The sequence below is a fragment of the Erythrolamprus reginae genome, chromosome Z, assembly GCF_031021105.1.
Source record: "Erythrolamprus reginae isolate rEryReg1 chromosome Z, rEryReg1.hap1, whole genome shotgun sequence".
Lineage (NCBI taxonomy): Eukaryota > Metazoa > Chordata > Lepidosauria > Squamata > Dipsadidae > Erythrolamprus > Erythrolamprus reginae.
This window is the reverse complement of record NC_091963.1, coordinates 60,022,714-60,037,329: the sequence shown is the minus strand read 5'-3', so window position 1 is coordinate 60,037,329 and position 14,616 is coordinate 60,022,714. Positions and strand designations below refer to the sequence as shown.

The 14,616-nt window shown below is 37.6% G+C and overlaps 1 protein-coding gene across 3 annotated transcripts in view; it reads left to right on the top strand.

Moving 5' to 3' along the window:
• CUL1 (cullin 1) overlaps positions 1–14,616 on the top strand; it is a 128,922-nt gene that overhangs the window by 83,848 nt on the left and 30,458 nt on the right. For all 3 annotated transcript variants that reach the window (XM_070766814.1, XM_070766813.1, XM_070766815.1), the window contains exon 14: positions 12,604–12,721. In XM_070766814.1, the coding sequence (XP_070622915.1) occupies positions 12,604–12,721 (118 nt within the window). The remainder of the gene's footprint in view (positions 1–12,603; positions 12,722–14,616) is intronic.

Sequence of the window (14,616 nt, the reverse complement as noted above, 5' to 3'; positions counted from 1 at the left end):
CTTTTCAAAAAGTCTTTGCTTGCAAGGGCGGAACCTGGGAGAGGTCAGTCCATCTGTCCTGGGCTCTGTTCTTGCTGGCAAAGGCTTTTTGCAAAGGCTTGCCATAGCCTGTAGGGAGATTGTATCCCTATAGGCTCCAGTCATTTTTGCAAAATGCCCTTGCTAATAAGAATGGAGCAAGGGAGAGACCAGCGCGCCCTCCCAGGCTTTGTTCATGGCAGCAAGGGCTTTTTGCAAAGATAATCAGAGCCTAGGGGGCTGCAATCCCAATCTAGGCTCCTAAAGTTTTTTGGAAAAAGCCCTTACTGGTGAAAATGGAACTGCACCAAAAATGGAGTCTGAGAGAGACATGGCAGCAGCTTCATTTTCAGCAACAAGGTTTTTTTGCAAAGCTACGATCATCTTTGCTGTCCCATCCCTCCCACGCTCTGTTTTCGGCAGCAAGGGCTTTTTGTAAAGACAATTGGAGCCTAGAGGGACATTGGGTCCATCTACACTCCGATAATCTTTGTAAAAATTCCTTGCCGCCAAAAACAGCTGCTGCCACAACTCCTCTTGGGCTCTGTTTTTGGTGTGGCTCCATTTTTAGCAGCAAGGGGGGTTTGTTTTGTAAAGCTTGAGCCTAGAGAGACACAATCACCCTCTAAGTTTCAAGATACTTTTGCTAAAGGTGAAACCATGGCAAAGAGGTTGGAGAAGAGACAGCTCATTGAGATCTTCAAAGGGTAAGTGGGCCTAATCAGGCAGGATTGGGGGAGGGTGCAGTCATGAGATATCTCAATGGGTTGGGTTATTGGAAGCCCTAGGCCCCCCATGCTTTTCCTCACTCTGAGATACCTCATGCACAACAATCTGCACATTCTCTTGCACATTCATTTAAATGATTCATTCTAATAAATCCTCGGGTTACAAATGTAATTGGCTAGCTCCATTTTGTAACTCAAGAATTACCTGTATAAAACAGGTTTTTTATGTTTAATCTATCTCCCGTTACAAGAAATTAATTCAAAATTGCTCATTGTTCATAATAAACATTTATTTTCAAGTATTCCTATGGTAGGCTAAATAATTTTTTATCTTGATATATTCAGATTTTTAATGTTACATTTGAAAGATAGACAGTTTTGTACATTATAGAAATAGTTACTTTTTCACATTAAATCATGTAATAAAATTATTACACCAGAATTTGAGAATCCAGGTTTCTCCCATGCGCTGCCAAGGAGAGTCGAAGTATGGGAACAAACTCTGGTCGATTGTTAGGGATTGAGTATTAATTTAGATTGAAGTATGCCCTCTATCTGTTTCACAAGCCAATTTTCAAACAAAGGCATAGACAACATCCTGGACCACACAAAGCCAGAACAGGTTTGGACTCTCCTCGCAGTGTACAGAGAAATCTATTCAGGTAAGCCAATGCTTCTTGCGCTGTGCGCTGCGAAGAGTCCAAGCATTGGATATACCTAAGCGTAAGTCTCATTGGCAGGAGAAGGCTGGTCCAGGAAAACAGAAGTGGAGCAAACCTTCTTCTGATAGAAGAAACATTTATATTTTCTCTCCACTTTCCTGATTTCACAACAACTAACCTTTTCCCCAGCTTGGACTCTCCTTCGGCCTAATTTCTCCTCCATTTTATCGAGGGTGTTTTTGAGGTTGCCTTGTTGCCCTATTTCTGCCAGCAGTGGGCTGGTTAGCTGGTGCATCTGCAAGTACCGCCATCACCTAGCTTCTGAGAGAGCTGGAGTACCTGCCCCACAAAGGCTAAACTCGTTCAGTGTGGAGAAGAGCATTAGCAGCAGTGAGGGTTTGCATCTCCTCTGCAGCCTGATTTGGCATCCTGAAGTTTGCCCAATTCTAGAGAAAACATGGCTGCTCAATTTCGGCTGCTTCCTCAGGGCTAGTTTTGGAGGCCTGAGGCTCGTTTTACCTTGGTTTTTATTATTATTTATTTTAAATAATTTTTTATTGTTCTTTTAAAACAAGACACCACACACATACATAAAAATACAAAACAAAAAGGAGCTACAAGAATAGAAGTCTACATGGCAAAAAAAAGAAAAACCTTTGTTGATTAGATCATTTCAGAGGGAAAACAAAAAAGAAAAATATATCTACTTCATTTCTCTATTTATATACACTTCAGAATAATAAATTTATATAACCTTGAATTCATTCGGAATTTCTTTTTTTCAACCAAATATAGACCCTATCCCAGATTTTATAGAATTTTGACTCTTCTTGGTTCTTCAACCGCCTCGTCATCATGTCCAGCTCTGCACATTCAATAATTTTCCTAATTACCTCATCTTCTTTTGGGACTTCTGCTTCTTTCCAAAAACAATTCTAGTAGCTACCAAGATATGATTTATCAAATATTGTATGTCTTTTTTATATTTGTGTGTAGCAATGCCTAACAGGAAAAATTCTGGAGTTTTCCTGATTTCCTGGTGTGTAATTTCATTTAGCCATTTTTCTATTTTGTTCCAATTTGATTTGGCTTTCAGGCAAGTCCACCATTGATGGTAGTAAGAACCAATTTCTGTCTTACATTTCCAGCAGTTTGGAGAAGTGTTTGGAAACATTTTTTATAACACGTTGGGGGGCAGATGGCATCTATAAAACATCTTAATCTGATTTTCTTTTAACGATACCGATTTAGTTATTTTCCAGTTGTGTGACCAAACCCTCTCCCATGCATCTAAATCTATATTTCTTCCAAAATTCCTAGACCAGTGGATCATACTATCTTTTAAAATCCAACCTACTGTTTTGGACCTAATCAAATATTTATACACTTTCCCTATCAATTTCCCTTGATTCTTGGTTAGCAATTTCCCTAGAATATTATTCTCTTTTTGAAATAAGTAAGTCTTTGCATCTTTTTGAAAGCTAGTCTGGATTTGAGCATAAGCCCACCAATCTATCATTGTTCCTGTTTCTTTTAATTCTTGTCTGGTTTTTAATTTCAATTGCTCATTTAATAAATCTTTATATTTCAATATTCTTCCTTCTTGTAATAAATTGGGGTGGCATATAGCGTCAATTGGAGAAATCCAGTCTGGCATTGTTAGAAAGTGATCTTTTTTAATGTCATTCCATGTTTCTAGTAATGACTTCCTAATTGTATGTCTTTTAAAATATGAATGGATTTTATACCACACAAAGGCATGCCAACCTAGCATTAAATCATGGCCCTCAAGGTTCAAGTCCTTTTTAATTTGAACTAAAAGTTTTGTATAATTATCATCTTTTAAAGACAGATTTGGCAGAAATCCAAATGCCTAAGTACTTTACTTTCTTCGTTATTTTCATAGTTGTCAAATTTTCCAGTTGTTTCATCTGTAATCCAGTCATATTTTTAGTTATCAATTGTGTTTTACTTTTATTAATTTTTAGACCTGGCACACTCCCAAATTCTTCTACTAAATCTATTAAGTTTGGTAATGATATCAAAGATTTTTCTGTAATAAAAACTACGTCATCTGCAAATGCTTGGATTTTATAACATTCTTTTTTGATCTCTAATCCTTTAATTTCCTTGTTTTCTCTAGTTTTAATTAGCAATGTTTCCAGTGTTAAAATAAATAACAAGGGCGAGAGAGGGCAACCTTGTCTGACCCCTCTTTGTATCTCTAATCTTTCCGTTTGATCATTGTTTATTATAATTTTGGCTGTTTGGTTTGAGTATAATAGCATCTATCAAGTTGATAAATTTGGTGTCAAATTTCATTTTGTTGAGTTGAATTTTCATTAATGTCCAGTTCACATTATCAAAAGCTTTCTTTGCATTGAGAAAAACCAAAGCCATTTTTTTTCGGGGTGGCATTCATAAAATTCCAATGTATTAATAATTGTCCTAAGATTATTTTTAATTTGTCTGCCCGGCAAAAATCCATTTTGATCCTCGTGTATTATTTAATTTAAAAAGTTGTTAATCCTCTGATAGAGGTGGAAAATGTGTAGAGTCTAAAAATTTAAAAATTTCTTCTTTTATTTCTTCCTCTTGATATAAATTTTTGTAAAATTCCACCACTATTTCCTTCTTTTCATATGTTCTATATCTTAGTACACCATTATTATCTTCAAGTTTATTTATCATTTTAGATTCTTTTTTTTTCTCAGCTTGTAGGCTAACCAGAGCCCTGGTTTGTTTGCATGTTCAAAATATTCCTGTTTTGCCCTCTTTATTTTATGTTTTATTAAGTCCATTTTCCCTTTGACTTTACTATTGTGTGAATTTCTTTGTAGTTCCGTTTCTAAGTTTTTTAATTCTTGCTCTAGTTGTTGATAATGTTTATTTTTCTCTTTGTTTGTTGTTGTTTTTTGGTTGTGTAAGAAATCGTCAGGCCCTGGATAAAGGCCTTGGCCGTATCCAATAAATTTTGTGGGGATGTTTCTGCATTTTTATTTATTCTGAAAAAAACTTCTAATTCCCTTTCTATCCACTCTAAGTATTGAGAATCTCATAAAATATTACGGTTCATTTGCCAATTGGTTTGTTTCTTACTTCCCTTCCAGAGAATTACCAACAGATTGTAGTCTGCCCAACTATTTGTTTCTATTTCAATATCCTTTATGTGTTCAGAGGTGTGTGTGAATGCCCAAACCATATCTATTCTTGTCCAAATTTTGTGGGAATTTGAGTAAAAGGAGTACTGTTTTGTTAATGGGTGTCGTTCCCACCAAATATCTTTCAATGGTAATTCTGTAATCATTTTCCAGAACGTCATTGGTAAAATTGTTTTCTTTTTCTTTTCGTTCTTCTTGCCAGAATAGTCCATTGTACTATTGGAAATTGCATTGAAGTCACCAATCAAAATCATATTCTCAATTGCTAATTCTGTTATTTTGTCATGCAGTTTTCTAAAAAATTCTTTTTGGTTTTCATTAAGTGCATAGATGGACATGATAACGAGAGGTTCCAAGTCATAATTTCAATTGTAGTATTAAAATTCTACCATCCTGGTCACTATATAATTGTTTTGAATCTATTGATTCATCTATATATACTGCTACACCTCTTTTCTTCTGGTCCGCTAGGCTGGTATAAATTTAACCTAATTTTGGATTCCATAATAGTTTTCTATTAGATTTTTTGATATGTACTTCCTGAAGAATAATTAGTTTCGCTCTTTGTTTTTTAAGTTTAGCAAATATTTGATTTCTTTTTCTTGGATTGTTTAGTCCATTCACATTAACAGAAAATATTTTCATGTCTCCCGACATATCTATTTGTAATATTTCTTGGTGTCTTTGTGTTCTCTCAATCTGCTACTTAGAATCAAATCTTGTTGTATTTGTGGATGTTTTTTCCTTGCTCCTAATGTATCCTCCCTCTCCTGGATGGAGGCCCCCAACTCATCTCCACTTCCTTTACTGTCCTTGCTCAGTTGTTCAGATCTATTCAGGCCACTTTCTTCAAAAAAATCCTTAGCATCATCAACATTCTCAATCTTCACTCTTGTTCCTTGCCAAAACAGTGAGAGACCTTCTGGGATAAGCTAGTGGAAGGTTATGTTTTCTTTAATTAATTTACTAGTAAGAAAATAATATTCCCTCCTGCTTTCACGAAGTCTTTTTGGAACCTGTTTTAGAATTAGAATTTCTTTACCTTTATAATCTAAGCTTTGATTTCTTGACCATTTTAAGATGTCATCTCTAATTGTTTTTCTTGTGAATTTTATATGTACCTCCCTTGGTAAGTTGTGCTTTCTAGCAAAGCTTGACTGTACTCTATAAAGTTCATTGATTTCTTTTATTAGTTCCTGGGGATCAGTCTGTAAAATCTCTCCTAAAATTTCCACCATTTTTCTACCTAAATCTTCATCCTTTTCCTCCATTATGTTTTGAAATCTCAGCCCGTAAGAGGCGTGTTCCAATTCCAATGCCTCATCAATCCCCTATTGGTTGCACTGCTACGTTCTTCATATTCTTCCATTTTTGGCTCTACTTTCTCCATTTTGCCTTCTACTGCTTTTATCTTTTGATCGTTATCTTTTAGGGTTTGCTGTATATTTTTGATTTTTTCATCCATTTCTTTCATTCTTTCTTTCATCTCTCCCATGTCAGCTTTAATTTCAGCTTTAAGGTCCTCATGTTGCTGTCTTGCTTCATTGTTGGTATTTATTGATATCTGGGTTTTCTGTATAAAGTCTTGTATTACTGACATTGAATCTTGAATAGTTTGAAGAGTAGGTTGCACTGAAGATTTCTCCTTCTCTTTTGCAAGTATACTTGTTATCGTCTTTTGGTGTGAGGGAGATTCTTGTGAGGCCAATGATAAAGTAGAAGCCTGTTTTTTAGAAGTTTTTATAGTTGTGATTGTATTAGACGTATTAAAAGAGCTTCTAAAATTCTGCCTTGGGCCTATAGTGAACTTAAAGTTCTTTCAAAATGACATCCACTTATTATATCTTAATTAGCATGAAAAAAACCTTACCAAAGTTCAGCCAATACCTAAATATACATATAACTATTTTTATCTAATACAATAAAGCTTATATTATTACTAAAAATATAACTTAAATTAGCATAGTTAATTAAAATTCTAAATTAATTACTAAAATTATTATATTAACCAATCAATTTCTTGTGACTGATTACTTTCTGATATTCCACAATTATCTAAAAATGTTGAAATTGTTTAAAAATACTGGTTAACTTACAAATAATTACTTATTATTAATTAATTACTTAATTACTTAAATGCTTAATACTTAATTAGTTAATCAATGTAAATAATAAACAAATATATAAAGCATAAAAATAATAACAACAACAAGGCAAAAACCGTATAATAAGAGTTGAAGGTTCACCAAGCCTGGAGAGGGAAAGAATGCAAATTTAGCAATTCATTGTTTTTAAAAGTAGTCAAAAATAAAGAGGAAATAAAGTGGAAGCGAGATAGAAAAAATATCCAAATATACTTAGTCTATAATTTCTGTCCAGTCCTTTACTTATTCCAATTAATCAAAGAGCCAATAAGTCAGGAAAAATCCAAATAAAGTTCCAGAAGTGGGAAAAAGGTTCTCGAATTTAATCCAAAATAGAGGTGCAGTCCAATTCTCACCAAGTGTTCCAGAGATAGTAGTTAGTCCAATCCAAAAGTATAATCCAATTATCGTCAATTAATCCAGTTTAATACAATTTCCATCAATTAATCCAAAATTCATAAATCCAATCATCTCATCCACTTAGAGCCTCACAGTTTACAGTCTCAAAAGCAAATATTCAGCTCCACTATGTTATTTGAGCCTTTTCTTTCTCTTTTATCTTCCGTATTACAAGCTTCTTTTGCAAAGTCTCTTTAAATCCATAGTCACGTCATCATCATGTGCACAAGAAAAACAACCACCCCAAATCTCATCAACTTTGAATTATATTGTCTAAATCCAGCTCCTAAACCCTCAGATCCTACATAAAATAGTGTTCTTTCCAGGAAAAGCACCGCTGCAGTTTAAAACATTAGTAATATGCTTATATTCTTTTGTTCTTATTATTAAATCACGGCAAAGTACAAGTTCTGGTTTGTAAATTTCCACTCACTCTGGCTGTTGAATCAGAAAATTTCTCACATTCGCCATAACCTTCAATTTTTGTGAAGACTTATCTCGTGGATTCTTTTTAAATTTCTTTTTTTTACCTTTTCTTTTTCTCTGATGATCTATTTATTCTGCTCGACTTCTGCTTGAATTTTTTTTTCTCCTTTCTATTTCGTGGTCGTGCTGCTATGACCGGGCACCCGCCATGGCTGGTGCCCGGTTCTTCTTTCCTGGAGCTACGGGGCAATCCCTTCCCTTCGAGGCAGTGGCGATCTGCCTCTCGGTTCCAGGAGACCCCCTGTTCTCTGATCAGACTCTCTGAGTCTGATCAAACCGCAAAAACGCAACCTCCAGGTAGAAAAAGGAGGGTCGGGGATAGAGCTGTGTCCCCGGCCCCCTGTCACAGCACCGTCGCCACCCGGAAGTCTTGCCTTGGTTTTTAAAAGTGGCCATTTTCCTTCATCTGCATAAACTCTATTGCTGGGTAAAGTTTGTGGTAGTCATTTTGACCATCATAGGACTGATTCCTGGTCACTGAGTGTGCCGGCGGCTATTTTGAAGACTATTGTGACAACGAGGCGCCCAATCACCATTTTGTGAGTGATTTTTCCTCACTATCTGTAGCATTGCTTCATCTTGCTGCCAGTTTAGAGATTCTGCTCAATTTTCAGTGAACAAGTATGGGTGATTGCTGTCTTCGGGGATCCATGGCCCTCCACCACTCATTCCTGTTCGGCTATTCATCTTAAATCTGGAGTCCCTGCCCTAGGGCTATACTCTTTCAAAACCTTTGAGACCTATCCTTCTATTGAGACCTCCTGTTATCAGTTAGGTTCCTCTGCCTTGCCACCCTCCATCACCTCAGTGGCTGGCAAATCCGATAAATCCACAGCAGAGGAAGAATCCATTTCTGCTGTCCCCAAGAAGGCCAGGTCTAAAAGCCATATCTCCTTTAAGAAGAAGGCCAAGGCTTCTGGGTCATCATCATCTGCAGTGACCCTTAAAGATTCTGAGAGGAGGTTTCAGGCTTTGGAAAAACAATTTGAGAAGGCCCAAAAGCAGTCTGCAGTATCTTGGACATTTCAACCTTGGGCTCAGCAGCCACTCCAGGCACCCCTGTCTGCAGCCCTTGCTGCCTTCCTCTTTTCAGGTGGCTCATCCTCTCCAGTTTGCCAATCCCCCTCTGCCTACAGGTATTGCAACTGAGAAGGATTGGTCTAACAGATCATCTTTCTGTGGCTCAGGACATGGACATTAAGGAGGTCCCTTTACAAGAGATGCCAGCCCGTGGGGCCACTTTTATCCTGGCTCCAATCCCCTCTACTTCCAGGAGACCTCCTGCCATCTTTATCCCAAAAGCAGGGGACACTGTCCTGGGTTGGATGCCCGGAAACATCTCCCACCAGAGTTACAAGACATGATAGCCAATGCCTACTCACAGGCCTCCAGTAAAAGTCTCCTTACCCGACCATTCCTGTCCCTATGCAAGAAGTTTGGTCCACTGTTAGTGACCCTTATTTTTGCCACTCATCAGAGCTTGGTGAGGCTTCTGTCCATGGTGAAGGGAGCGTAATGTCTACGGTCTGATTCCAGACCAGCCGGCCTTCACCAGGCTTTTCAAAGCATCCCTGTTCAAGATGCTGCTCCACAAAGCCAAGCTCACAGCAAACTTTGGTATAGCTGTAAAGTCTTCTGAACCATGTGTGGGCATTGATCCTGTTGCAGGTCTATTCTCTGAGCCAGAACAAGAGATTGAATTTCTTCCATTGTCAAAAATTTTCATCAAAACCATCAAAAGATTTTGGAGCCATCCTTCTGCTGCTCTTGGCCCAACCTCAGCAGAAAACAAATTCGCGTTTCTCCTAGCTTCCATTGGTTATCAGCCACTGGCTTAAGGCCTGCATCTCCTGGGTTTACAAGGGCAATGCAGGCCCATTCCAAGGAGAATCATCTCACAATTCACCCTTAGCGTGGCCACCTCGGCAGCTTGGGCCACCTAGACTTCCATTGAAGAAATTTGCAGAGGGACTACGTGGTCTTCCCCTTCCCTGTTTGTCAGACATTACAAACTGGACTTGTTTGCCTCTGTTGAGGCTGCCTTCGGCAGGCAGGTGCTATAGAGGGTCTGTTCCACTCCACTGGACCAGCCTTCTCTTGTCTACAAGACTTAAGCTTGGGTGTATCCTGTGTTTGGACTGTCCTTAGCAGTGTACAGGCGAAGAAGCATTGACTTACCTGAGTCTAAATCCACCCTGGCTTTGTGTGGTCCAGGGTCACGACATATACTACCTTGACTACAATATTGGATGTTCTCTAAGCCTTCTTTTGAAAACTGGTTTGTGAAGCAGATACAGGACATACTTCAAGCTAAATTTAAACTCAGTCTCGGCACCAGAGAAGACCATTCAGGTAAGCCAACTTTGTTTTGTTTTTTATTCAAAACAGCTGCATATGGAACACGAGTACTAATCTGTTTAAATCAGTTTTGGACTATTATTAGTTCTCAAAAATCTCTTAAGCAGAACTTTTTGTTTTCAAAATGTGTGTTGGCCTCTCATACACAGAATTTAAGAGTACGTATGTTTACATGCTTATGAAAGAGATAGAGTAAATAACCAATTGTTGTTAAACGTTTTTTGTTTTTAGTGAGCTTTTAAATTACTACAAGTGAACTGGTGATTTTTTGGGAATGTGGTTGTAATTTCTCTATAAATCTATTATTTTAAATAATTCAATAATTATAATAATTTAAAGTGGACCATTTTATAAAGAATTGCAAGCGCAGGTAGAAAATTTGTACATATTATATAAGAAATTAAATGATAAATTTATCTTGACTTTTAGTGTGCAGATCAAGGTTGAAAATTTTCTGAACTTGTGTTAAAAGTAATTAAATTGCTAAAAAAATTCAATTTGTTTATTTTGGTCAGACTAAAGCTCTAACATAAGTACCTTATTTTTCAATGTATAAGACGCACTGGAATATAAGACATACCTTAATTTTGGGGGAGGAAAACAAGAAAAAAGTAATTCTGCCTTTGCCTATTAGCATCAGGATTAGCGGGGTCCTCACTTCCACTGGGATTTTGATAATAAGCAACAATAAATATGAATTTTGCTTTCTAAGATTAGAGAAATGTGAAGTGAATAAGAAATGACAAGTAGTAATATATGATTACTTCTGTGTTTTTGTAGTAAAATATGATTAGCTTCTGTGTTTTTGTATTATTAATAAAACATATTAGTAGCAGATATTCCTGGATTTTTCAGAGTCTACTTTTGTTCCATGAGGTAAATCTTAGATTTCTGCTATGGAAGTAATTGTGTAAACTGTTTTACACAAATAAGGTGACTACATTTCCCAAGAAAAGCCTCCTCAGGTAATACAAAGAAAGAAGACTAAGGAGATTTCTTTAAAGCACATATTTTTCAAATCTTTAATCAGATTTTCTGTTTTATTACGCATGTGTTGACAATTTTTCTGCAGAAATTGGGAAGAAATTTAACTGGAGTGGGTGAGGTGGAATATGATTTTCATGTAGGCAGAAGACAGACTTGGTTCCACTCCCAAATTGCCCCGTTATTCTTACCTATAGCCAGAGGCGTTGAAAGCCGGGATTTCTCTCAACAAGGCCCGATAGAGAGGCAGAACATCGGTCCTCCTGGGATTGCCATTTTGTAAACATGCTACCAGGCTTCCCAGCAACCCCTGCACTTTTGCTGCCTCAATCGGATTCCTGAAGCAGCCGAGGGAACTGCATTGAGAGCATCCCTAACTTGAAGGAAAGGGGGCAAAAGTTTGGGAGAATGAAAAAGGAGATGCAACACTGGCAAAACATGGAGGCCAATTCCTAACAGAGCTAAGAGTGAGGAGGGAGGGAGAGGCAGGAGGAGGCAGCAGTGGATGTGGTTTGTAGAAATTGGGGGTAACTTGGGTTCCTGGGAGAACTGCAAGGGGGTTCGTTTTCTTTGTAGTTGTGGCAGGTCTGAATTTGAGAGATGCGTGAGTTCTCAAAGATGAAGAGCTTTCCAATAAGATCATTTTAAACAAGAAGCAAAAAACGCCGCCACCTGGGACTGATCACTCATCTGAATGCCTAACTAACCAAGCGCTTGGGATCTCCAGCCTTGGTTTTGATCCCAGGTCACCCGCAGAAATAGAGCAAAGGATTGAATATGAAGTTTAGGTGGCAGATCCTCCTCTGTTTTTGGGGAGTGGGAACCTGCCTCAGATCTTCAGTTTCAGGCACCCTTTTTGCCATCGGGGAGGGAGATCTTCCACTTGAAAACTTCTTATTAAATCCTTTGATCTCAAGTCGCCCGCAGAGAGAGAGCAGAAGATTGAATACGAAGTTTTCAGGTGGCAGATCCCCCTCCATTTTGGGGGAGGGGAACCTGCCACCTGGTATCACTTTCTTCCAGATCTTCACGTTTCAGGCACCCTTTTTGCAATTGGGGAGGGGGATCTGTCTCTTGAAAACTTTGTATTCAATCCTTTGCTCTCTTTCTGCATGCGACTTGGGATCAAAACCAAGACTGGGGATCGCAAGCACTTGCTTAGTTAGGCGTTCAGATGAGTAGTCTGTCCCAGGCGGCGGCGTTTTTTGTCTCTTGTTTAAAATGATCTTATTGGAAAGCTCTTTATCTTTGAGAACTCCCATGTCTCTCGAATCCAGATCTGCCACAGTTACAAGGGAAACAAGCCCCTTCGCAGTTCTCCCAGGGACCAAGTTACTCCCAACTTCTTCATCCCACTTGCAACTCCTGGCCACTGCTGCCTCCTGCCTCTCCCTCCCTCCTCACTCTTCACTCTGTTAGGAATTGGCCTCTGTGTTTTGGCAGCTGGAACGATCTTCTGCAGCTGGAACGATCTTAGCGTGGCGTCTCTTTTCACCCTCTTTTTTTGGGGGGGGAAAGGTGCATCTTATATACTGAAAAATACGGTATTATTATTACAGTGGTTACAGTGTTTTAGAGGACTTATAGATCTGATTTTTTGTAGTGTGTGCATTACTTTATCTCAAAATGTATAACTTCATAATTGTTCTGTGATTCATTATAGCAAGCTTGTGGCTTTGAGTACACATCCAAACTTCAAAGGATGTTCCAAGATATAGGTGTAAGCAAAGACCTGAATGAGCAGTTCAAAAAGCACCTATCCAATTCAGAGCCTTTGGATTGTAAGCAAAGTTAAAATGTATTTGTTTTCAAATCTGTAAATTAATATGCATTTTTATAGATAGGTGAAAGTGAATAGTATGCTAATGAAGGTAGCCGTCTTTTTCTATTCCTTACAAATCAACCTAAGAGGGCAACTTAAGTTATATAAATGGATTTGAGATTCTATCAGTAAGTTGCTAAAAAAAAAAACACAAGAAGGGACCAAAGTGGGCATTGGAAAAGAAAAATTGTTTAAAATGGGTCAATATAAGAAGAGTTTTAGGGGACAGCTGATATTGCAAGCAGTGTAAAGGATAAAAAACTACAGCAAATGTTTGTTCTATAAGACAAAACTTTATAACTTTAGATGATTTGCTTTGAACTATAAGAGATGCCAACTAGAATTTTTGGAAATTGTCGTATCAGAAATTATACTGCTGAGAAAAAGAAAGAAGGTTAGAGTATGGGGAATGGAGAGAGATTAGAATCCAAACATCGACTTTTGTTCAAGACTGTTCTGGTACTTAGGATAGAATTTTAACTTGGAAGTCTATTAATTCAAAATGGTTTTACACCTAGCCTCCAGTTAGGAAATCTCATATATCTAGCAAATGCCAACAAAAAAGGTTTCTCCAGTCAGGTTCAGCTCCTAAAACACTGTATGCACAATTATTAAACAAGTTGTAATTTTGAGGATTAATTTTATTATTGAACAACTACAGTGCTCCTTATCAAACCAAAATGTTAATGAATCTCAAAACCGAATATTTGAGAAAGTAAAAGTGAAGTTTTGGCTTTCTTAGGAGAATGCATACACACAATTATTGTGCAGCTATTAGTGTGAAGAAGTATTATGCAACTAAATGAAAAATGAAAATTTTCCCTTAATTTTCATCTCTTAAAGGGGGAATAAAAAAACAAAACTCAACATTTACAAATAAAAATTTTTGACATTTAAAAAAAAAATCAGTGACCAATGTAGCCACCCTTCTTTTCAGTAATAGTCACAAGCCTTCTATTCCTGGAGTCTGTCAGTTTCTTGATCTGTTGACGATCAACTTTTTGTGCAGCAGCAACCACAGCCTCAGATACTTAAACCTCCTGTTTAAGAAGGGCCCACAAGTTCTCAGTAAGTCAGGTGAGGAATGGGGGGCATGTCATTATGCTTTCGTCTTTAAGGCCTTTATCGGCTAGCCACATAGTACTTCAGTGCCTGCAAAGCATAAATATTATGATTATCTTGAAAGATTTCCTGAATCTTCTAAGTGTCTTCTAAAAAGTGGCAGTAGGTTTGGGAGTTTATTTTGAGCATCTTGAATACAGCTAATTCATCTTTAATAACACCAACCCATACCAGTATCTCACCTCCGCCTTGTTGGCATCTGAGTTTAAGTAGAGCTCTGTGCTCATTAACTGATTTAGCCATTGGCCCATCCATCTGATGTGTCAAGAGTCAATCTCATCAGTCTATGAAACCTTTGAAAAATCTGTCTTTAGATATTTTTTGGCTCAGTCTTCTCATTTCAGTTGATGTGTCTTGTTGAATGGTGGTTGGGTTTCAACCTTCCTTATCTTGGCCATGTCTTTGAGCCTTGAACACCTTGCCCTTCTGGGTACTTCAGGTAGGTTGCAGTTCTGGAATATGACAGCACTGGAGGATAATGGGTAGCTAGTAAATTCAGATTTGATATTTCTCAAATCTTTGGTAGTTGATATATGTCTTTTTTCTCAACATTTTTCTTGTGACCCTGATAACTATTGGCAACAAAATGTTTGATGTTTCTGTGATCACACCACAATATCTTAGCAATTTTAAGAGACATGCTCTGAAAGACTTACAATTTTTGATGTTTCAGAGTTAATTAAATCTCTTTTTTGTCCCATTTTGTCTGAAGAAAAGAAGCTGCCTAATAAT